Raw genomic sequence first — 24,122 nt, 5'->3', positions numbered from 1 at the left:
TTCCTCCCCCTGACATCTGGGGCGCACCGTTTCGGAGGCTGACCTGTGGGCCTACTAAGTTGGAGCGTACCAAGGGCTTTGTCAACTTAGTCAATATAAACGATTCTAGCTTCAGTGACCGTACGATGTCCATCCAACGGCCGTAGTGCTTCTTCAACCTCTGGTCTTCTTGGTCCAGCCGCCCAAAGCAGCGCCGGTCGTGCCGCCTGCTCCTGCCTCCGTGGCCGGCTGTGCTGCCGCGGAGGCCTCACCGCCCCCATACTACTCCCACCGCTGGCCAGGCCATCCCTCCACTCACCCACACCCCCTGTTATTCTGCGGCGACGGCAGCCTCACACCGCAGCCGAACCAGTGAACCCTCGTACTCCTCTCCGCGCGGGCTTCCACTGCTGCGTCTTCCCCGGCTCCGCGTCGTCCCCTTCCTAGGCCTCGCCGTCGTCCACCGCCCTGGTGCTCTCGGCGCGGCGTGGTCAACGTGGTCAACGACCGACTTCCATCGGAAGAGTACTGTACGTGGAGAGGCTGACAGCTGGGTCCACGGCGGCCGCAAGGAAGTGCCTCCTTATTACGCGCAAAATAATTATTCCTCCACCTGACAGCGGGGACCCATCGGACGGGCCACCAGTATTTTGCGAAAAAAATCGTTTCCCCCTGACTGCTGGGACCCACCGGACAGGCCACCGTATTTCGCGAAAAAAACGTTCCCCCCGCTGTCAGCTCGGACCCACCGGAAGTGCCTCCTTATTACGCACAAAAAAATGAATACTCCCCCGGCTAGCTGGGACCCACCTTGGTGGGAGGCTGACTTGTGGGCCTACTAAGTTGACGGGGATGAAGGGCTTTGTCAACTTAGTCAATATGAATGATTCTAGCTCAAGTGACCGTACGATGTCCATCCAACGGCCGTAGTGCTTCTTCAACCTCTGGTCTTCTTGCTCCAGCCGCCCAAAGCAGCGCCGGTCGTGCCGCATGCTCCTGCCTCCCGTGGCCGGCTGTGCTGCCGCAGAGGCCTCACCGCCCCCTACTATTCCCACCGCTGGCCAGGCCCTGCGGCGACGGCAGCCTCACACCGCAGCCGAACCAGTGAACCCTCGTACTCCTCTCCGCGCGGGCTTCCACTGGCGCGTCTTCCCCGGCTCCGCGTAGTCCCCTTCCTAGGCCTCGCCGTCGTCCACCGCCGTGGTGCTCTCCGCGCGGCATGGTCAACGTGGTCAAGGAACGACTTCCATCGGAAGAGTACTGTACGTGGAGAGGCTGACAGCTGGGTCCACGGCCACATCCCAATTTTTTTGTGATTTGCCAAGTAAGTCGCTTTGTCAGGCCTGTTGGGCTGCAAATCTTTCAAGACGAGGAGAGCTTTCATTCGGCTGGCCGAGAAAATGGCCCATCGGTAATGAGAGATGGGTTGTACATTTTTAAAACACATCAAACCGGCAATTAGTTACAAATAACTTTTTTTTTCATTTCAAGATTTTAAATTACATTAATTTTTATTCGTGGAGAATTTGTTGGATTTTATATTGATATACATTTATTTTTAAAATCAGTTTGAATGTGAGTCGAAATTTCGGGATTAAAAACAGTTCGGACCGCACCGAAATATGCAAAATTTCGTATAAGTTTTTAACCGTGGCCACAATATGGGCTGTAATGCTAACAAAAAGAATATGGGCTCCAAAAAAAACCTTAAGAATTAGCAAATGGGCTGTAAATTATTAGAAATAATGGCAGATGGGTTGTATGCTGTTTTCCACAGATTTGAGGCTTTCCTAAAAAAAGGTTGACGCACAAGCACTGACTGTTGGATGTCCATCCAACGGCCGTCGTGCTTCTTCAATCTCTGCTCTTCCTGCTCCAGCCGCTCAAACAAGCGCCGGCGAGACTGCCTGCTCCCTCCTCCCCGCGGCCGGCTGTGCTGACGCGCAGGCCTCACCGCCCCACCATACTCCCATCGCTGGCCTAGCCATCCCTCTACTCACCCACACCTGCTGTTATTCTCCGGCGACGGCAGACGAACCAGTAAACCCTCGTACAGTCGTACTCCCCTCTGCGTGGGAAACAACTGTCGAGTCTTCCCTGCCTCCGTGTCGTCCCCTTCCTAGGCCTCGCCGTCGTCCACCGCCATGGTGCTCTCGGCGCGGCGTGGTCAATGTGGTCAACGACCGACTTCCATCGGAAGAGTACTGTGCGTGGAGACGCTGACAGCTGGGTCCACGGCCGCAGCAAGGAAGTGCCTCCTTATTACGCGCAAAATAATTATTCCTTCACCTGACAGCGGGGACCCACCGGACGGGCCACCGTATTTCGTGAAAAAACGTTTCCCCCCTGACTGCTGGGACCCACCAGCTACACCTTCGCACGCAAGGAAGTGCGTCCGGGCAAAAAAAACAAAACGATTCGCCCCCCTGACTGCTGGGACCCACTAGCTACATCTTTGCACACAAGGAAGTGCCTGACAGTCGGGACCCACCTGGTCAAAGCGTACGTAGCGTTGTCATTCTGGTCGCGAACGTGTACATACATATATACTGGTGGATGTAGAGGCGCGCACATGTCGTAGTAGAGGCGCGCACGTAGCATGTACACGTACGTACAGCGGCCAGGGTGCAAGAAAGAAAATGCGGCCACGTATGTGTACATACGAGCGGGGTCTCGAACGCCTACTCGCGCATACGTACGGCGAGGGCTCGTTGACATGGCTGGGTCGGAACGGAGAAACAGCGTCGTCGTCGTGTTCATGGGGAGGCAACGGAATGCGTCGTGTTCGTGGGGAGGCAACGGAATGCGTCATGTTCATCGGGAGGCAACGGAACGCGTGGGAGCCAACCGGCTGGGTCGGAACGGAATGCGTGGTCGTGTTCATCGGGAGGGCTTGGACGGAACAGGCAATGGAAACGAGGCCTGGCGTACCGCACAACGGAGGAAACGGACCTCCTACGTTCGGAACGGGGTCCTGTTGATCGGAAGGGGTGTGGCGTACCGCAAAACGGAGGAAAGAGACCTCCTACGGTCGAAACGGGGGTCCTGTTGATCAGGAGGGGTGTGGCGGACCGCAAAACGGACGAAACGGACCTCCTATGGTCGAAACGGGGGTCCTGTTGATCAGGAGGGGTGTGGCGTACCGCAAAAGGGACGAAACGGACCTCCTACGGTCGAAACGGGGGTCCTGTTCATCGGGAGGGGTGTGGCGTGCCGCAAAACGGGACTCCACGGGATACTGTTCATCTCCACCGTCGACCTCCTCCAGCCTCCACGGGCTACCATCGACCTCCTCCAGCCTCCACGGGCTCCTGTTCATCCAGCCTCCACCGCGCGCTACTCCACCGGCTACTGTTCAACCACCCCTCCACGGGCACCCCTCCACCGTCTACTGTTCATCCAGCCCTCCACACCACGGGGTCCTGTTCAACCACCCCTCCACGGGCACCCCTCCACCGTCTATTGTTCATCCAGCCCTCCACACCACGGGGTCCTGTTCAACCACCCCTCCACGGGCACCCCTCCACCGTCTACTGTTCATCCAGCCCTCCACCACACCACGGGGTCCTGTTCATCCAGAGGCAACGCCGCCGCTCACTGTTCATCCAAACCGCCCCGCAACGCTCACTGTTCATCCCAGAGGCAGCATCGATCGGCTTCAGTTAGCAGCAGTAGCGAAGGAATCGCTCGATCGGGTTCAGTTAACAGCCATCGATCGATCGCTTGGGTTCAGTAACGCGTAGCCTGCAATGCAATCGCTCGGGTTCAGTTAGAGCCCAACGCCTCGCTCGGGTTCAGTTAGAGCCAACACCTCGCACACACGCGCGTACGTGTATGAGAGAAACGCGCATCGCTCGGCCCCGGACCTCCCACCGTAACCGGGAACTCCCCGAAATTTTCCTCGCCCTCGCTTCTACCACGGTTTTTCCGTCATGGACGGCCCAAAGAATGTCATGCAGCTGCGTCTCCGGCCCGCCCAGGACGAAAAGCCCATTTTCTGTCATGATTTTTGTCATAGAAGTAGGAGCCCACCACATCTAATGATACCGGGTTTTGTCACAATTATCGTCATAGAAGTGTCATATGTATGACAGAAAAAAAATTCGTTCGGCCCAAAATGTCACGGATGTGTCTTTTTTTTTGTAGTGCTTCTAACTTATCATATGTGTATCCTTTCTTTGCACACGAAGATATCATATATTTACGGACGTGGCTAGCGGGCGCCCGAGCGCGCGCTGGTGGGATCGAGCGCTCTTCCAAATATGGAAGGAGCAGCCTACACGTCTGATGTCACCCACCATAAAAGGAATCTTGTCTGCACGTTCATTCATTTTGGTGTTCGAAAAGTTTAAAAAACTATAACTTTTGATTGAAGCGTCGAAATTCAGTTTCGTTTTCACATCTGGGTTTCTCGCGACAAGTTCTTCAAAACTAGATCTCATGTCGTTAGGTTTCGTCGAACTTTTTTTTTCGAGGCAACTTTGGGTCCTATGGAGGCAACTTTAGTGCTATAGAAGGCAACTTCATTTTTTCCTAGTAGGACTACTTATTAGGTTGGTTAGTGTAAAAATGAGAAAATCACACAAAATATGAGGCACCTTTAGTGCTACATATAAGCAACTTCATTGCACTACGTGTATCAATGAATTTTGCTAACATTATCGCAACTTGGCTACCATAACTGCTCGGTTGCCTACCCTGGATGTTTAGTTGGCTATCATTGATATCCAGTTGCCTACAATACTATGAAACTGGCCTACCATTGATGTCCAGTTACCTGCTATTGGTAATTAGTTACCTACCATTGTTGGTCAGTTGTCTAACTTTGTAATTAGTTCACTACAATATTATGAAGTTGCTTATCATTGTTTTTTCTAAATTGCTTAAAAACACTATGAAGTTGCCTATCAGGGATGCTTAGTTGACTGCCATTACTATTTCAGTTGCCTAAAATATATTAAAAAGTTGCATGTCAATGTTGCTAAGTTGCCATTATATGAAACTAAGTTGTTTACCATATCGAAAGGGTATTCTATGCAACATAGGATAAGGTTAGACTACTCACTAATCATGGCAGGCAACTTAGGATAGGCTACCTCGAAAAGTAAGTTTCCTATAGCACTATCAATTTGGATATGAAGCTAGTTATGGTAGAATATTTGGTGATTGTGGTAGAAAACTTTGAGATTGTTATGCACTCGAGCGGTACACAAAAAAAGTTAGCAACTTTTGGGGTGTATTTATACAACTATAATACACTCACCAGACAACTCATGTGTACTCTGAGTTGGTATCTAGAAAAAAACAACCACATGTGGAAAAGTTTAAGTTCACCATTGATGGGGCTATTAGAGGCAAAATAAGAACAGTAACTTTAAGATCGTTATGCACTCGAGTATCACACAAAAAAAGTTAGCAACTTTTAGGGTGTTTTTGTGCAACTCCAGTGTATTCAACAAGCAACTCATGTGTTTTCCATCATTATATATAGAGATTCAAATTATTTTTGCTGGCAACTCGTGCCAAAGTTATGAACAACTTGTGTAATTTTGCGGGCAACTGTCTGATCCACCCCCATGAATCCATCACCCCCTATGAAATTCTCATCACCCCCTATGCAACTTCTCATCTATCCCCACTTTCTCAACTAGCCAACACCCGCGAACTAGCTAGCCAACACACACACACTCATTTGCGTAGGCGGGCAGACTACCCCAGAAAAGGAAAGAAAAAGGCTCTCATACCATTCATCCCCACATAGTTTACTAATTTGGAATCATGATAGACAACTTAGATCCCACAAAAACTTTTCGACATTGTAGGCAACTTATATCCCTTGATAGACAACTTCCACAGTATTTTAGGCAGTTGGGGATCATCTGTAGGCAACTTCATAGCAATATAGGCAACTTGATTTCTGAGGCGGGAAACTTAGAAGCCATGTCAGACAACTTTCCACTCTACGGTAAACAACTTCCATAGTATCATTGGCAACTAAACTATCTACAAATTAGTTTTCGATGTATGCAATTTAGCAACCATGGTAACCATCTATTAGAATATTGCACAAAACTATTAATAGGCTACTAGGTGAATTCACTAATACACACAATGCAATTCATCTAGCATCAAAGTTGCTCCTGTTTAGTACTAAAATTGCCTCATCTAGCATCGAAGTTGCTTTTGAAAAATTCACAACGCAACTATCCCCCTAGCAAATTCACACAACTGTTCTAGCAAGATTCAAAGGAACTATCCCTAATAAAAATCCAAGCAAGTATCCTAGCGAATCCAAGTAGTTGTAATTCCAAAACACAATGCAAAACTATTCTAAGCAACTGTCCTAGCAAAACCAAGCAACTGTCCTAGTAAAACCAAGCAACTGTCCTAGAAAATCCAAGCAATTGCATTACCAAAAAACAACGTACAAAACTGTCCAAGCAAAAACCAAGCAACTTCCCAAACCGAACCAAGCAATTGCATTACGAACCATGCAACTCTTTTAGCAAATCCAAGCGACTTATTTGTCCCCATAATTCACAGAGTTGCCAATCTATTGATTGCAAAAAATTGCCCCACTAATTCAAACAAAAATGACATGCATCTGGGCAAGGCCCTTGGTTTTTTCATAACAGGCAACTTCATAACAATGGTTGGCAAATAGGGAGAAATATTTATCTCCTTGTGCAAAATATGGATAGATGATAATAGGACAATGTATGCATAATATATGTTGAACGCAAGTTGCTTCTTTACTGCTGAAGGTTGCCTCTATGTAATTTTAAAGTTGCCTACAAATGATGCTCTGTTGCCTGCATACGATGAAAATTTGTCCCACATGGTTTTTATGTTGTCTACGATATACTTGATAGGTAAATTCACTAGTACACATGGTGCAAGGAAGTTGCTTCTGTTTAGTACTAAAATTGCCTCGACTAGAACCAAAGTTGCTTTAAAAAATTCATTGAAACATATACATATGAGATCTAGTTTTGAAGATCTCGTCGCGAGAAACCTAATGGTGAAAACGGATTTTCATTTTGACACTCGGTTCAATAGTTATAGCTTTTAAAAAATTGAGACAGAATAAAGTGAGATGACATCAGCACATTTATGCAGATAATCTTTAGTGACCATCCACCACCTGACCTGACCACGCAAGGTACACTGCGAGGAGGAAGGAGGCCGTTTTCTTAGCAATTTTGTCGCGTAGCAGGTGCGCAAGCATCGGACAGCTTGCGTGTGCGCTCGCGACATCCATCCGGCGCAGCTGCGCGATTAAGAATTCAAGTATATTTATTAGATTCTTATCCATTAAGTTTGACCTGATTGTTGTAATTAAAAGCAGATTGAGAAATTTGCGGATCCTTTTTTTCATGCTATCAGGAGAAGTAAAAGGTCGCATACGCATACACAGAAAACTCATTGTTGCTACTGCAGGTTAGTATTTTATGGTTTAAATTGTACAGGGACTTCATGTTGAAACAACTAAAAAGGTTATTTTACAGCCAGTTGCTATATTTTTTGTTCTTCCTATGTACTCGACCTCTGTTTGTCCTCTACACCGTTATTGAAACATATGATGGTGGACTTATACATGTGTGTGATGGTATTGTTACCATTATTTTTATAGCTCACTGTTTCTACTGCGGGTCAGTTTTTTTATGTTTTGATGTGTCAAAGGATTTGACATTGCATTCTTTGTATTTTGTGCAATATGGTCATGTTTTCTTGGGAGTTTTGGTGATGGCCATTTTATTGTGGCAGCACAACTGTTACATCGCCTACCATCTATAGGTGATTCATATGGTATGGATTTCTTTGGATTTTCCTCATACTTTTGTGCTAGCTTTTCTGAGCAAGATGATGCATGATGAGCAACTCATGCATATATTGCTTTACACTGAGCTTTGTCCATCGTTAACCACACAAATTATAGTTCAGGCCTAACTTTATGATGCCTTGATGTCTAATTATAGACAGTAGAATTTGACATTATGTTTTGGAAGGTCCAACTTTGAACTACTTATGTCATCATTATTGTGCATGATGCAACCATGCCTTTAGGATTATTGATGTCAGAGTAGTGACCAGGTTATTGTGATGCTGGTTCTCAATATTTCTGCAGGGTGCTTCCCATCTTTTTGTTAAGTATATCACCAGTTTTTTTCTTTTGGTTTTTGAATATGTATCCGTGCCCTGTTATATCTTCCAGGGTCTTTCTTATTTTTATACAAATGGAATGCCTGCATCGCACTTGAATGAATATGATTGTTCTTCGTTCTAGAAAGAGTAGTGCATTGATGGCCTGACAAGTATATCCATTACTCCTCAGAGCTCTTAATAGTATTTGTATCTTTTCTGCATAATATATATTTGGCCAATCATATAGGGAAGAAAATAATTGCACCTTGTGGTAGTTCCTAAATTTTAATCTTCAAGTAACAATCTGATGGAAGAAACCATTTCTTTCTCCTGCTTAAGTTTTGGTCTTGTTGCTTATGAATAAATGCTACTATCCAACAAAAATGATGAGTTGATGCTAATACGCCGAGCTTTATGTGTATCGAGGTGGCTATAGTGAGGGCATAGAATCCATTTTGATCTATTTATCCATGGCATATATTCTTCTGCGGCTCCCCCTTTTTGTTGAAGTAGGTAGTTTTTAGGAGGCACAACCAAAATCTGGAAACTAAGTAGTCTGTGAGACGGCAAACTACGCAATTCTAATCTGGCAATCACATAGTTCTAATCTGGAAACCAATCAAGGGAAACTAGGTACTCTATATCCTGGTAAGTGGCAACTAAGGTTTTTCCTAACCTGGTAACTAAGTGCTTAGAATGGTTCTAATCTGGGAATGCAGTTCTGAAATTTGTGTCTATTAGGTACTCCTTTTATCCTGCTAAGTGGTAACTAAGCCTTCCTAATCTGACAACCAAGAACAAGTAGCCTGAAAAGTAGGTATTTTGTAACATGGCAACTAAACATTTTTGTAATCTTGGCTACTTAGTACCTCCTGTGTTTTGCTACTAGCAGCTGTTTGCAACGGACTTGGTGTTTTGGGAAGGAAGAAAAAGCACATGAGGATGGATGAAAACGACATAGAAAGAGGCGGGGGGCCTGAGGAGGGATGTGTTTTTGGCATCTGAAACTACATGAGCGTGTGCTCGGCCTTTGCAAGAGATGGTCCAGTTCGATCGACAATCTGACGCTCAGCGGTGGGACTTTTTCTTCATACGTGAGTGTAACACGTGACCCGTGGGGCGCCGCATGTAGGGACGTACATGCTTCTCCGCTATGTAGTGGTGTCCTTGAATATTTTGTGCAGCTCATCCTGAATTGTATGCCGATGCAGTTTTTCTTTTTGTTCTATGTGTCAAGTTCACCTTGGTGCCATCCTTCCATCCACCATCATGTAACAATGCCTGCCTTGACTTCCTCTTGTGAAACAAAATTTCTTCAGTTTGCACAAGCTATTTGTGTGTTTAAGTCCGCGCCTATCTAAGTATCTACTATGTATAAAGATGCTATCTAAGTATCCATTTACATGGTGTTTAAGTCCACTACATATGTATATGTATCCTGTCAGTATGAACAAGCTAAAGTCCTGTTATTCTTGAAGTCCAATACATATGTGTATGCATGGATGGTTTGAATACTCGCCTCGCTCTCGCTTTTTGCGCTATGGGCGCAATGGGTCATCTAGTTGTCTGAAAGGACAAAGACACATTCATTAGCAGTAGGCCACAATTCATTATTTGATAAAAACAAGCTAAAGTGCGTACATTAAACACGCATTGAGAAAGGGTTTCAGACTTTATGATCAAATAATCTTACTTCCATGGAAATGACGAACGCTGATCTTGGACAGCATAGCATAGTACTCGATCTCAGACTTCCTGAGTGGAGGGCAGTTGTTTGCGAGGATAATCAACTTCCCTGAACAGCAAACAAACAAATTTGACTATTTGAAAAGAGCGACATGATATATTATGAGTCCACCTCATGTTTTAACCACCAACAAAGGCCAATCTTAAATAGTTACCCAGAGAGGGTATAAGCATTACACAGACTGTTGGTTTAGTAATAGCCTGAACGTGGTCTAATCTGAAAATCTAAAATTAGACCTCCGCATTTCTTCTGGGCTACCTACTGGATTAGAATGGTGCTGGATCATAAGGAAGCACCAGACTGCAAGCTATTACTAAACAGTAAAACAGAGCTAGTTAGGAGCCCTCACAGCGATTTAGACTCCTTAACCGCCCGATTAGGTTACCAAACGCACCAGATCTCTTATTCTTTTTCGTCGTCCCACCGTACTCATCTGTCCATTATCTAGCGTAACTAGGCCTGCTCCTCACGGTAAATAGGCCGCTGCTCTGCAGAGTGACCTGAGCGCTCTGACGTTAATTGGGCTTAATTGTTGAAACACGTTAATCGGGCCTACGACTGTGTACGCGAGGCCCGTTCAGTGTTTTTCTCTCATCTCTTCGTCTGTTCCAATCGAGAAGGCAGAGGGGCGGCAGGGGAACGCCATGGTGGCACCGTTGTCTCACCATTGACCTCCCATCCCTTCTCTTGTTTATCAACTGGGGCTAGCAGGAGTGCGGGTGGTGGCAGCGATGGCAACTGCTGTCTCCCCAACCGCGACCTTCTTGATTGACGAGGATCGAGGAACACCGTGGAGGGCGAGAAATGGCGCAGTAACCACCCAGATAGGCGGCCAGTCGCAACATCGAGTTGCATCCAGATCGAAGATAATGCCTATTTTTTTCGTCCATACACACTACCACTAGAAGAGGTAAATGACCGGTTGCCTACCTTACCTATGGACATGGCGGATTTATATAGAATGACTTTTTCTTGCATAACGTGTTGTCTTAGTAGCTGCAAGTACTTCTGATAGCATGGTATTATTTCATCAATTCAACTGAATCTGGAGAACTGAATACATGCTCATAAGTATGGTGTGTGCCTGTGTGGTGTTCATTTTCTTTTGGTAGTCCTTTCCCTCTTTGCACAAAGTATGAAATACATTGAACCCCAATATTTCAGAACATGTATTCCATAGGTTCAGGATGTTTGGTCTAACAGGTAGACCATTTAATAAATGGTCGTGCTGAAGTTCTAATGAATGCACTTAATTTGTTTCATTTAGTTGACCTTAGAACACGAGTTTTCTGTATTTGTTCTCCTAAGCTGGGGCTTTGAGCGCCATGTAAGCTATTACAGCTCATTTCTATATACTCACTGTCACTGATGTTGCGAAACATGCTGCAACCTTAATTTGCCTATTAGCATTGATTTTTTTTTCAAGCCTTTCTACATGTGTGTTTGGTATTCCTGCTGCTACAGCTTGTATCGGACAGACATCGCCAACTGATGACAACCTGCATGCTTGTAATCAGTTTAACTATTCCTTGGTTACTTAGGATCATCCTTAGAGTTTATTACACAAGTACTGTTGTATGTCATGTTAAATTGGATGGCTTCATTCTAATAACCTGTAGCCAGCTCTGTTACGTGGCATGGCATACTACGGTATAACTTATTGATGTACCCTAAATTAGATGCATATTACTCTATACTTTATAAATACTTTGGTTAGAGATATAGCTAAATTGCGATGGTTCCAAATAGTACAATTTCTAGGTTATCTTAGATATTTCTACCATTCTTTTGTAAAAATGTCACGGGCGCGGCAACGCGCGCTTTTATGATCTAGTACTACAATAACTACAAATGCACAATCCACCTACAAATTCTACATTACCAATGTATCATGAAATGCCCCTAAAAATATCCTAAAATTGCTACACAACAAGTGGGAACTATTGTCAGCAAAATACAAGTATCCCAACCTCCATTGTCCCCCAGATATGGAAGTGTTAATAAAGAGGCTGGTATTATTCTAGGGCGCTGTATTCATCTCTAGGGCACAGCAAAAGCAAGCCAAAGAGGTAAACTTCAGTCCCATTACAGAATGCAAATTCCATACAAACAATACAGTGATCATCGTAGCATGAACTCTACTGTCTGCACAAACATTTTAACCTCCCAATGCACTAGACATAAGGTGACATTTTGGCTCAATCAGAAGATGGCAGCTCCATTCATCAATAAAAAATGGCAGCAAAAGCAAGCCGAAGAGCCAAACTTCGCACTCAGTTTCCAATCCAAAACCCTACACTACAGACTGGACTACTGCATTGAAAAACGTGATTTGCTTCTTCCAAGGCATGGTATTGCTTCCACGAGAGGTAAGGATTTGCTGAGAGACACGACTGTGCCTCTCGAAAACGAAAAGAAAAACGTGTTTCTTTTTTTTCCTTCCGCGAGAGGAGCGGTTTTGCTTCCGCAAGAGGCACGAATTTGCTTCCGCCGTGCCTCTCCAAAACGAAAAAAGGCGTTTTTTCTTCCACGAGAGGCACGGTTTTGCTTCCGCGAGAGGCACTCATTTGCTTCCGCGCGTGCATATCGAAAACGGAAAAAAATGCATTTTCCTTTTTTTTCCTTCTGCGAGAGGCATGGGTTTACTTTCCGTGGAGGCACAGATTTGCTTCCGTGAGAGGCGCAGTTGTGCCTCTTTCGAAAAGAAAAAAAAGTGCTCCCGGTTCTTTTTTTTTGTCAGGTTTTTTCGTGAAAAAAAAGGTCGTCTAAACCTATTAGCGTGAGATCTAATTTTGAAGATCTCGACTCGGGAAATCCAACAAAGAAAACAATTTGAGATTTGAAAGCACAATTGTAGAGATAAAACATTTTAAATAAACAGATCTATGACAAAAGAAAATTTTCAGGTTATAAGTGGTGCACATTCAATGTGATGTGTGTCACTTGTCGTAACCTAGGAAGATGGAAGTGACATTTAAAAAGAATGCTTGAATGCTTCTTAATCAGTAATTTCGGACATACCGACCAAACAGTCGAGGCTAAGGCTGGTTGTAATGGGGAGTATCATATACTAGTATCATGCATATGATACTAGTGTATGATATTACCTCCCTAATGCATAGTATCATATAGTACCTTATTTATTGCCATGCATGACACCTACTAGTAGTATAGCATTTATTATGATACGGTATCATGATATGATACTTAACCCTCCCTTTCTTCATTTAATTCTACGACACCTCATCAAAATTGCCTAGTTGGCAATGCATGATACTAGCTATGATACAACCATTACGACCAGCATAAGGCTGGTTTATAATGGGGAGTATCATATACTAGTATCATGCATATGATGCTAGTGTATGATACTACATCCTAATGCTTAGTATCATATATTAGTATCATGTAGTACTTTATTTATTGTCATGCATGACACATAGTAGCATAGCATTTTTCATGATATGATACTCAATTCTCTCTTTCTTCATTTAATTCTATGTCACCTCATCAAAATTGCCTAGTTGACATGCATGATATTAGCTATGATACTATCATTACAACCAGCCTAATGCAGAACAATCTACAACCACCTATGCGTTGACCAGACAGCGTTGTCATCCACCGAGGCAGAAGCTTCCCGTGATGGAAATGAAACGAAATATTAAAGCAAGTCAGTCAACATGAGAGTGATGTTTTGAATAGAATTATTGTATCAAATAGCAAATATCCAAGACTTGTACCATAAGTGTTACATCAGATGTGCCAACCTACAGCTGGTAGAACATCTTTTTCAAACCCATTAATAGGGGGCGTTGAACAGTTGGTATATGCGGGGTCCTTGCAAGTTTGAAAGTGACGAGTAGTTGCTAAAGGGCCACTAATCGTTCACTTGCCGTGTCAGTTCATGTTACTGCCAGAAAATTGTTTCATTTTGGCTTTGAAAGTTCATGCTACTCCCTCAGTACCGGTGCATAACTCATTTTATATTGTCAACCGCGATCAAGATGAAGGAGAAAAGGAGATAACTTAATTTTTACTTGCTAATTATAATACTATTGCATGTAATGAACTGATCCGTGCATGTTGTGTTAGGTAGTCTCAAGTCATTAAAAATATACACGCCCCATGTCTTTTATTGGTTGATTCGTCTATTCAGGCCAAGAAACAAGAAATGAGGTGGCAATTAACGCACAGCGTTTAAGTGTTTTGGGATTATTTGATTTTTCGACTTATGCACCGGTACGGAGGGAGTAGGACTGAGCGGCTCATTGTTTTTGTTTTCCGGTTTTTGTTTTTATTTACTTTTGCGATGGTGCCGCTCTTTCAAAAATAACCACAAAAGTGCTACAATGTAGAATATGGGTTGAATGTGCTACACGTTCCATTTTTGCCAACATAGTGCGCTACATTTACACAATATATGTGCAGAATTTCCTTTCAAAGATCAAAAAATGATTTAAACACAGCTAATAATGTCAAGTCCCTTGGCTCTTATGCACTAATTGGCTCGCGAACCGACTCGGTATAGACAACACACCTAATGCTAGAGCATCTACAGCTTCACTCAAACTAACCGAATGAAGCCGGTCAGTTTCCGGTCATAAAAATGTGACCCAACCCGGCATCCTAAACTGGCCACGGACATATTTGTGAGCGTCGGTGTTTGTACTGTGTTTGTGAGGATAGAGCGGAAGAATAAACTCTCCATAAAGCACACCATGAAAGGCCATGCCAATCAAAAATTAGCCTTTCTATAGACGCATCTGTTTCCCCAAGACCGAAATACTCTGCGGTGAAGATGAAGCTCCCCGAGGCACTCCGCTTTGTGCTCGCACTGCTGTTGCTCCGGCCGGCGACAACGGTGGGTTTACAAAGAAGCCAAGAAGCGAACAGGGTGGTTCCTTCCACTGCCACGCTCGCCGATTGTCCAAGGAGTTGTGGCAACCTGAGCATCGACTACCCTTTCGGCATCGGATCCGGCTGCTCCCGGCAGCCGGACTTCGACCTTCGCTGCGTCGAGAACAGCTCCGCGCAGGCTGCTGCTCCCAGGCTTTTCTTGCAAGACGGAGTCACGGAGATCATCTCCGATGTCTCTGGTACAGATCAGAACACGGATTTTCTTGCAGCATTTTCCCATGTCATCTCCTTGAGATCTGACGCCGACGTGTACAACATATCCTGGTTTCCTGGGAAATCTTTTCTTTTTCTTCCGGTCATCATACTCAACATAACAGGCTGCAACTTCGACGCCTACATGCTCGAACGTTCCTCCAACACGATGGTGGGGAGTTGTACAGTGACATGCCCTACAGAAGGCATCACGGATGCGGTGGCTAGACAGACCTGCAACGGTACAGGATGCTGCTCCGTCGTCATCGAGAACATGGTCACCAGCCTCCAATTCAGATTTGTCCGTCGGAGGATAGGGAAGCTGAAACTGGAGGGAAAGAGTACCCGTGGCCTCCTGTGGGATACAATTAATATAACCAGTGATCACGCTGCTCTGTCCTGGGTAATACGAGACGATCAACAATCATCGGCCGGCAGCTTGCAAAATAGGTCAGACTATGCATGTCGCAGCAACCACAGCGGATATACACAGTCCAACGAGTTATCATTTCTCGGCTATCTCTGTTTCTGCGATAGTGGTTACCAAGGCAATCCCTATATACTGGATGGCTGCTCCCGTGATAGAGGTAATTACTCCCACCTCCGGTCAAAGTATCAAACATATTTGTGGTTTTATAGCGTGTGCAGTCGGGTTTCTGAACTTTGTTAACAATGTCTCTTGCCTTAAATTGCTTATTTTATTCATGGCAAATTTTATCATGCTCCCTCTTACTTCCCCTTTTCACATGAGAGGTAAGAGTCCATAATAGATCTGAGCCCTTGATTTGATTAAGTAGTGATCAGATTTACTCTTACGTTCTTACCTCTCATATGAAAAGAAGGGGTAAGAGGGAGCATGTTAAAAGTACTCTTCATTCATTCCTTATCTATATGGCCTCTATAACTTAATATAAGACATTTTTTGACACTGTGAGATAGTCTCAAAAAACATCTTATATCAAGTTACGGAGGGACTATTTGTTATACCTTCTTCCTTTTTTCCCAAGAGTGTTACTTTCTTATGTCTAGTTTAGTCTTTAAAATAGGTTTAAGACAAGAATATCAAAATTATAATCATAGTTTCGGTCGGTCAATAGACCCAAAAACAATGTGACCGCACACATTCTTCCTTTCTTTTTGTTGAAAATATCTAGTGGCTTCACCATGTGACCAGTTGTTTTGGCACAACTTTAGATTTTCTTTTAGAGTTGTACTCAAGACGAATGCACTGAAGTTTTTCTTATACTTTCTAAGGTTTCGATCCGTATCAACGGAGGAATAATTGCTCCAGGATGTGTGGGAATATTAGTGTTCCTTTTCCCTTTGGCATAGAATACGGTTGTTTTGGAAGGAAGTTATTTCAGCTCAACTGTACAAACCCTACAACGTCTACGCTGCAATTCAACAGCGGTCCGACAATAATCGTGCCCACTGTGAAGTACATAAATATTAATGAGGGGCTATTGGATGTTTACTACGAAACACCATTTGACGACAGGATGATGAGTATATCTGAAGGACCTCAACTGTACAGCTCTAGTTCTTCCGGGCAATCCGCTTCTCTGCACTGGGCAGTTGCAAATTTAACATGCCAAGAAGCACAACAGAACGTATCAGGATATGCATGCGTTAGCACAAATAGTACATGCTTGGGCGTTGTTTACTCTGAAAGAGGAGGCCCACTTGGTTACCGTTGCACATGTGTAACAGGCTTCGACGGGAATCCATATACCACGAATGGGTGTCAAGGTAATCTCTGTTTCTTAACTGTATCTGCTTTGGTAAAATGTTCAGATTTGGATGCAACTCCCCTATGACAAATTGACAATACTGGTACGGTTGGTTGCAGACGTTGACGAGTGCCAGACACTGATGTGTAAATCGACGAAAGGGCAAAGTCTTCCACTAGGTGAGATATAAGATAAAAATCGGTTCCCTATCATGAGCTAGATGACATGAAAGATAACAAAATACTGAAGAGCATACTCATTGCAGGTATCGCTATTGGGATCAGCGTTGCCTCTGGCATTCTACTCTTCATCTTAAGTGCAAATTTTATTGTCCGGAGATGGAAAAGAGGCATCCAAAAGAAACTTAGAAGGAAGTATTTTAGAACGAACCAAGGACTTCTCCTGGAACAGCTTATTTCAGGAGATGAAAATGCAAATGACACAACCAAGATTTTCTCACTGGCAGAGTTAGAGAAGGCAACAAATAACTTTGACCCTACACGTATAGTTGGCCGCGGAGGGCATGGCATGGTATACAAAGGCATCTTATCTGATCAACGTGTAGTGGCCATTAAAAAGTCTAAAGTCATAGCACAAATTGAGATTACTCAGTTCATCAACGAGGTTGCTATTCTCTCACAGATAAACCACCGAAATATTGTGAAGCTCTTTGGATGTTGCCTTGAGACTGAGGTCCCACTATTGGTGTATGACTTCATACCTAATGGTTCATTATTTGGTGTTCTTCATAATCCAAACAGCAACTCTTCCTTGTCGTGGGATGATTGCTTAAGAATTGCTATAGAAGCAGCTGGAGCACTTTCTTACCTTCATTCAGCTGCTTCTGTATCAATCTTTCATCGTGATGTGAAGTCGACAAACATACTCCTGGATGGGAATTATACAGCAAAGGTATCAGACTTTGGTGCTTCGAGGTTGGTTCCTATTGACCAGACCCATGTTATGACGAATATACAAGGTACATTTGGGTACTTGGATCCAGAATATTATCACACTGGCATTTTAAATGAGAAGAGTGATGTGTACAGTTTTGGTGCGGTACTTGTGGAGTTGCTCCTTCGAAAGGAGCCTATTTTTACCACTGACTCCGGGCTAAAGCAAAACTTATCCAATTACTTCCTTTGGGAGATAAGGGAGAAACCACTTGCTGAAATTGTAGCTGCTCACGTTCTCGAGGAAGCAACCGAGGAAGAGATTAGTGGTGTAGCCGGTGTTGCGGAGATCTGTTTACGTCTTCGAGGTGAAGAAAGACCTACTATGAAACAAGTCGAGATGAAATTGCAGCATCTGCGATTGGAGAGGTTGAGAATGCGCGAGCTTGCTGCAAAAGACCAAGACATTCAACCTCTGTCGACAGTACAAAGCCAAGTTGCTCATCGGTCTTTAGCCACTGCAGGTCGGAAGGTGGGAAGCTCAAATTCATCTTCCGAGAGAAGCCAAAACTGTTATAGCTTGGAGCAAGAATTTATGTCATCAGCGACTCTACCACGCTAGATATTATCCGGCTTCTAATATTGTGTTCGGATTTTTCCCTTTCCTAAGTACACTTACTAGAGACGAATGAATATACTACTTTCTCTGATGACGATTACAACTTATGTATCCGAAATGGTCAGCTTGTAGATAAACACCAGAGCAGCACCACGCATGACTATACATGGCCGAGGCCGACGGCTGTGGCCATCTGAATTGTGTACGTCTTTGGACCAGATGCTATTCTAGGAATCGACCAGCAGCCATACACCTGTGCATGTCTCAAGAAAAAATCTGGTCATGTACTATTGTTGAGGATATATCTCGTGGCAAACGGGTAATGGGTCGGCATCGAGATGGGCCCCAGCATCATCATCAACAAATAGGAAAGGAACACACATGTGGGAGTATTTCTTTGGGCAAGAGAGACAAGCCTCGGTAACAAATTCACCATCGTCAGTTTGGTGAAGCTTTAGCTTTGCAATGTTCTGGCGGTAGTGAAATTAGCGTGCCAGGCTTCATGATATTGTTTCATCGCAAACAAAACCAATGTCTACTCTACCATGGCTAAACGAAAACCGTTCTATCGCCTTACGCATCTCTGAAAGCAAAGATCACACAAGCATTACCCAGCCAGTTTCACGCAATTCTTCACTTTAGCAACTCTAGTTGTTATAGTTCCGTTTCACTGGAGGAGCATAGGCAAAACAATGTTGACAGAACTAATCATCCAATTGCGCACAGTAAAAAGACGATAGGAATAAACATCTCATCAAACAAAACCCATAGGAATGCCTTACAAAAACAGCCACGTTTGGTTTGAAACTGCATTTGGCAGCTCCGGCTCGATAACGAGAGACGGCCATCGACCTTGTAAGCACGACTCTCCACACTACATCATCTTAGGCTAGGATAGGTAAGCTTGTCTTCACTGAGGAACGGTGGTGATGATGTCCGAGTCACCTGGAAACATGCGTAGTAAACGCTCAGTACAAGTTACTCCGGCAAATGACAAATGAGCAAAGAGTTTTGAGTTTAACAGGGACGAACCAGGGTCCAGGATGCTCAAACAGCACACCCGGTAGTACTTGCCGCACGCAGTTCCAAGATCCACATTGTCTGAAAGGGACAAAGACACATGCATTAGCATTAGGCCGCAATTCATTATTTGATAAAAACAAGCTAAACAACGTATGTTAAACAAGCATTGAGAAAAGGTTTCAGACTAGGATCAAATAATCTTACTTCCATGGAAATGATGAACGCTGATCTTGGACAGCATAGCATAGTACTCGATCTCAGACTTCCTGAGCGGAGGGCAGTTGTTTGCGAGGATAATCAACTTCCCTGAACAGCAAACAAACAAATTAGACTATTTGAAAAGTGCCACATGTCAAATAACAGTCAATACAATATAATACGAGTCCATCTCATGTTTTAACTACCAACAAAGGACAATCTTAAATAGTTACCCAAAAAGGTTATAAGCATTACACAGATTGACTGTTGGTTTAGTCATAGCCTGAACGTGGTCTAGTCTGAAAATCTAAAATCAGATCTCCACCTTTCTTAAACATCTCTTTGGGGTTACCTACTGGATTAGAATAGTGCTGGACCATAAGGAAGCACCAAACTGCAAGCCAAAGAGGTGGGAACTAATGCACAATCCACCTACAAATTCCACATTACCAATATATCATGAAATTCCCCTAAAAATATCCTACAATTGCTACACAACAGTGGGAACTAATGACAGCAAAATACAAGTATCCCAACCTCCATTGTCCCCCAGATATGGAAGAAATCCTGGAAGTGTTAATAAAGAGGCTGGTATTATTCTAGGGCGCTGTATTCATCTCTAGGGCACAGCAAAAGCAAGCCAAAGAGGTAAACTTCAGTCCCATTACAGGATGCAAATTCCATACAAACAATACAGTGATTATCGTAGCATGAACTCTATTGTCTGAGCAAACATTTTAACCTCCCATTGCACTAGAGATAATGTGACATTTTGGATCAATCAGAAAATGGCAGCTACATTCATCAATTAAAAAAATGGCAGCAAAGGCAAGCCTAAGAGCAAAACTTCACACTCTGTTTCCAATCCAAAACCCTACACTACAGACTAGGCTACTGCATTGACCATCCCAACATTCAGAGCATGGCATTGTAATTAAGCTCCAAATCGGCATGGCATTGTAATTAAGCTCCAAATCGGCATGGCATTGACCACCCTAACATTCAGAGCATGCCATTGACCATCCTACAAACAATCTATGTAGAGCTAAAGCTGTCAACTTCTAACGGAATCGCAGTTCCAGACACAAATAACCAAACGACAACCATCAACAGCTCCACTCTACACAACAGCCAGGCCACAGATCTGTGAGCCGATTGACCCCGCATTTCAGCAAACGAACGGGGTAACCAGCCATTCACCACGTCGGATCGGACGAACCGAGACAAGACGCGTGACAAAAACAGAGGGTCGATCGATACATACCCTTGGAGCTCCGGAGCGTCTTGAGGACGGTCTTGTAGCCGAGCGTGTACTTGCCGCTCTTCATCACCAGCTGCAGCTTGTTGTTGATGTTCTCCGTGCTCTTCTTCTGCACACAGTCGGAATCGAATCGAAATCCGTCAGCCGGCGACCACAGCCGCAAACACAGCCACTCGGGACAGAATCAGCTCGGAGCCGAGGACGGGGAGGGGGAGTGGGAGGGAGAGGGGTGCGGTTCGTACCGACTTCTTGGTGGGAGCCATGGCGTCCGGCGACCAACCTCGGCGGGCGTGCAAGGAGGAGGAGGAGGCGGCGGCGGCGGGTGGCTTCTTCGGGGGCGGCGGCGCGGTAGGGTTGGGAGCGGGAGGGAGTATATAGGGTTCGGCCGCGCGGTTGAAATTACGTGGTTGCCACTGGGCCGAATGGTCGCCTGGTAGGCCCTTGCTGGTCCTCGACCAGACCGATTCACGGAATGGGCCGACTCAGGACAACGGTTTTCTCTCCAGTCCGAAATATGCAGGTTTCATTCTCAAAAAAAAGATATGCAAGTTTCATTTCAAAGTTCTGCAGAGATAGTGGCGATGACAACACCTCCTTTAGCTATCCCAGTTGTCTTGATTCGTCATGTTTTTTTTTGCGGGTGGCCTTGATTTGTCATGTTGCGAGTAAACTTTGTTCAGGACTAGAATCTTAGGGTGAGAATAAAAAACCCGAGCCCTATCTTTGCCGTTGGATGAGGAAGTTTTGTTTTCTAATTACTCATGTAAAACACGTCCATAAACACATCCAGCTTCAGACACTGCCAAATATACTCTTGTGATGAAAGCATTTAAGCATTTAAGCATGTTATGTGTATACAGAACACTACTTTTGCATCTTCCCAAGAAAAAAAACAATGCTTTGCATCTAATCATTTGACAAAAATTCATTTTATATGCAGCATTTCAAAAACAATCTTATTAAAAAAAGTAAAATCAAGCCGCCTACGGTCATCCACGGCAACATTTTCTTTTTGACTAATTACTGAACAACCCCACAATCCTCGGCCGCCTGTGTCGTCCTTCAAAGACACCACACCGCCTCCTCCGCCGCCACCCACACCCGCAACCGGATCTGGCCACCCCCTAAGGCACGGTGATTTTTGTTATATTAATGAGTTGTTAGTTCAGTTAATTGGTTGCTTTGTAACTACAATGCAAGTAAGTTAATTGTTAATGCTCTCTATGTTTCATAATGTAGTTTGTATAGTTTTCAAAAAGTCAAACTTTGCAAACTTTGATCAAAATTTATAGAGAAAACGATTTATATCTAGAATACCAAAAAAATTAAATATGAAACTACATCTTATGATGAATCTAATGATATATGTTTGTCATTTTAGATTAAATATTTTTCTCCACAAACATGGTCAAAGATTGTGAGGTTTGACTTTTCAAAAAAAATCTATAAGCACTGCATTATGGAACGAAGGGAGTATTAGTTAGCTAACTAGATATATTAAGTTGTTGCTTGTGAATTTCTAGTTAGTTAGTGTAAAAAAATTAGAAAAAATAGTTGTATGTTTTTCTAGTGTTTACTAGGTTATAATATTTGAAAAAGTTTGCTATCCGTAAAAAAGAAAACTAAAAGGAAATAAAAGAGGGAAAAAGGAAAAGAAAATAAAAGAAATAGAAGGTTTGGTAGTTTTATATAGTGTGCTAGGTTATGTGTTGCTTTATTTGTTTTTTGATGAGTAATGTCGTGCAGACAAGGCTATCAGATCATATATGCCTTGACCCATCTGCTTTTGTCGGCGTTAAACATCGGCCATATGTTGGCACATGGATGATGTACCTATGGGTATTCCCCTCTCCCTAGGGTTCCAGTACTCACAGCGGCGACAGGCGAACGTCGAGAATTTCAATCCACTGTCACCCTCCTCGACCTCCCCATTGGCTCAGACTGATCAAGGGATTCTCTCTAGAGAGTTTCTCGGTCTTCGCCTCGTGGTTGCTGGTGAAGGTGAAGGAAATATGCCCTAGAGGCAATAATAAAGTTATTATTTATTTCCTTATATCATGATAAATGTTTATTATTCATGCTAGAATTGTATTAACCGGAAACATAATACTTGTGTGAATACATAGACAAACAGAGTGTCACTAGTATGCCTCTACTTGACTAGCTCGTTGATCAAAGATGGTTATGTTTCCTAGCCATTGACATGAGTTGTCATTTGATTAACGGGATCACATCATTAGGAGAATGACGTGATTGACTTGACCCATTCTGTTAGCTTAGCACACGATCGTTTAGTATTCTGCTATTGCTTTCTTCATGACTTATACATGTTCCTATGACTATGAGATTATGTAACTCCCGTTTACCGGAGGAACACTTTGTGTGCTATCAAACGTCACAACGTAACTGGGTGATTATAAAGGTGCTCTACAGGTGTCTCCAAAGGTACTTGTTGGGTTGGCGTATTTCGAGATTAGGATTTGTCACTCCGATTGTCGGAGAGGTATCTCTGGGCCCACTCGGTAATGCACATCACTTAAGCCTTGCAAGCATTGTAACTAATGAGTTAGTTGCGGGACTTGCCGGTAACGAGATTGAACTAGGTATTGAGATACCGACGATCGAATCTCGGGCAAGTAACATACCGATGACAAAGGGAACAACGTATGTTGTTATGCGGTCTGACCGATAAAGATCTTCGTAGAATATGTGGGAGCCAATATGAGCATCCAGGTTCCGCTATTGGTTATTGGCCGGAGACGTGTCTCGGTCATGTCTACATAGTTCTCGAACCCGTAGGGTCCGCACGCTTAAAGTTTCGATGACAGTTATATTATGAGTTATATGTTTTGATGTACCGAAGGTAGTTCAGAGTCCCGGATGTGATCACGGACATGACGAGGAGTCTCGAAATGGTCGAGACATGAAGATTGATATATTGGACGACTATATTCGGACACCGGAATGGTTCCGGGGGTTATCGGATATATACTGGAGTACCGGGGGGGGTTACCGGAACCCCCCCAGAGGTTATTGGGCCTCATGGGCCCAATTGGTGAAAGAGGAGAGGCGGCCAAGGGGCAGCCGTGCGCCCCTCCCCCCAGTCCGAATTGGACAAGGAGGGGGGCGGCGCCCCCCCCCCTTTCCTTTCCCCCTCTCTCTCCTTCCCTCTCCACTCCTAATCCAACAAGGAAAAGGGAGGGAGTCCTACTCCCGGTGGGAGTAGGACTCCTCCTGGCGCGCCCCTCCTGGCCGGCCGCCTCTCCCCCCTTGCTCCTTTATATACGGGGGCAAGGGGGCACCCTAGAGACACAACAATTGATCTGTTGATCTTTTAGCCGTGTGCGGTGCCCTCCTCCACCATAGTCCACCTCGATAATACTGTAGCGGTGCTTAGGCGAAGCCCTGCGTCGGT

The 24,122-nt window shown here is 44.3% G+C and overlaps 2 protein-coding genes across 2 annotated transcripts; one reads left to right on the top strand and one right to left on the bottom strand.

Annotated features, from left to right (window-relative positions):
* Window positions 1–14,532: 14,532 nt before the first annotated feature.
* LOC123165612 (wall-associated receptor kinase 4) lies at window positions 14,533–18,316 on the top strand. The gene is made up of 4 exons (XM_044583297.1): window positions 14,533–15,570; window positions 16,238–16,732; window positions 16,833–16,892; window positions 16,979–18,316. The coding sequence occupies exons 1-4, from the start codon at window positions 14,673–14,675 to the stop codon at window positions 18,226–18,228; spliced, it is 2,703 nt and encodes a 900-aa protein (XP_044439232.1). The 5' UTR covers window positions 14,533–14,672; the 3' UTR covers window positions 18,229–18,316.
* Window positions 18,317–18,920: 604 nt separating this feature from the next.
* LOC123165613 (60S ribosomal protein L30-like) lies at window positions 18,921–21,108 on the bottom strand. The gene is made up of 5 exons (XM_044583298.1): window positions 20,950–21,108; window positions 20,711–20,816; window positions 19,453–19,554; window positions 19,258–19,326; window positions 18,921–19,170 (listed from the first exon to the last, which is right to left on the bottom strand). Exons 1-5 carry the CDS (start codon window positions 20,968–20,970, stop codon window positions 19,136–19,138), a joined length of 333 nt encoding a protein of 110 aa, XP_044439233.1. The 5' UTR covers window positions 20,971–21,108; the 3' UTR covers window positions 18,921–19,135.
* Between the last annotated feature and the right edge of the window lie 3,014 nt (window positions 21,109–24,122).

The sequence above is a fragment of the Triticum aestivum genome, chromosome 7D (assembly GCF_018294505.1).
Source record: "Triticum aestivum cultivar Chinese Spring chromosome 7D, IWGSC CS RefSeq v2.1, whole genome shotgun sequence".
Taxonomy (NCBI): domain Eukaryota; kingdom Viridiplantae; phylum Streptophyta; class Magnoliopsida; order Poales; family Poaceae; genus Triticum; species Triticum aestivum.
The sequence above is the reverse complement of the archived record's forward strand: the minus strand, read 5'-3'. Positions and strand labels throughout refer to the sequence as shown.

Excerpts from the sequence above, each read along its gene's own strand:
- LOC123165612 (XM_044583297.1), top strand. The coding sequence starts at position 14,673 with ATGAAGCTCCCCGAGGCACTCCGCTTTGTGCTCGCACTGCTGTTGCTC. Across the intron at positions 15,571-16,237 it reads TGGCTGCTCCCGTGATAGAG|GTTTCGATCCGTATCAACGG; the intron begins GTAATTACTCCC and ends ATACTTTCTAAG. Across the intron at positions 16,893-16,978 it reads AGGGCAAAGTCTTCCACTAG|GTATCGCTATTGGGATCAGC; the intron begins GTGAGATATAAG and ends TACTCATTGCAG.
- LOC123165613 (XM_044583298.1), bottom strand. The coding sequence starts at position 20,970 with ATGGCTCCCACCAAGAAGTCG. Across the intron at positions 20,817-20,949 it reads TGGCTCCCACCAAGAAGTCG|AAGAAGAGCACGGAGAACAT; the intron begins GTACGAACCGCA and ends GACTGTGTGCAG. Across the intron at positions 19,555-20,710 it reads GACGCTCCGGAGCTCCAAGG|GGAAGTTGATTATCCTCGCA; the intron begins GTATGTATCGAT and ends TTTGCTGTTCAG.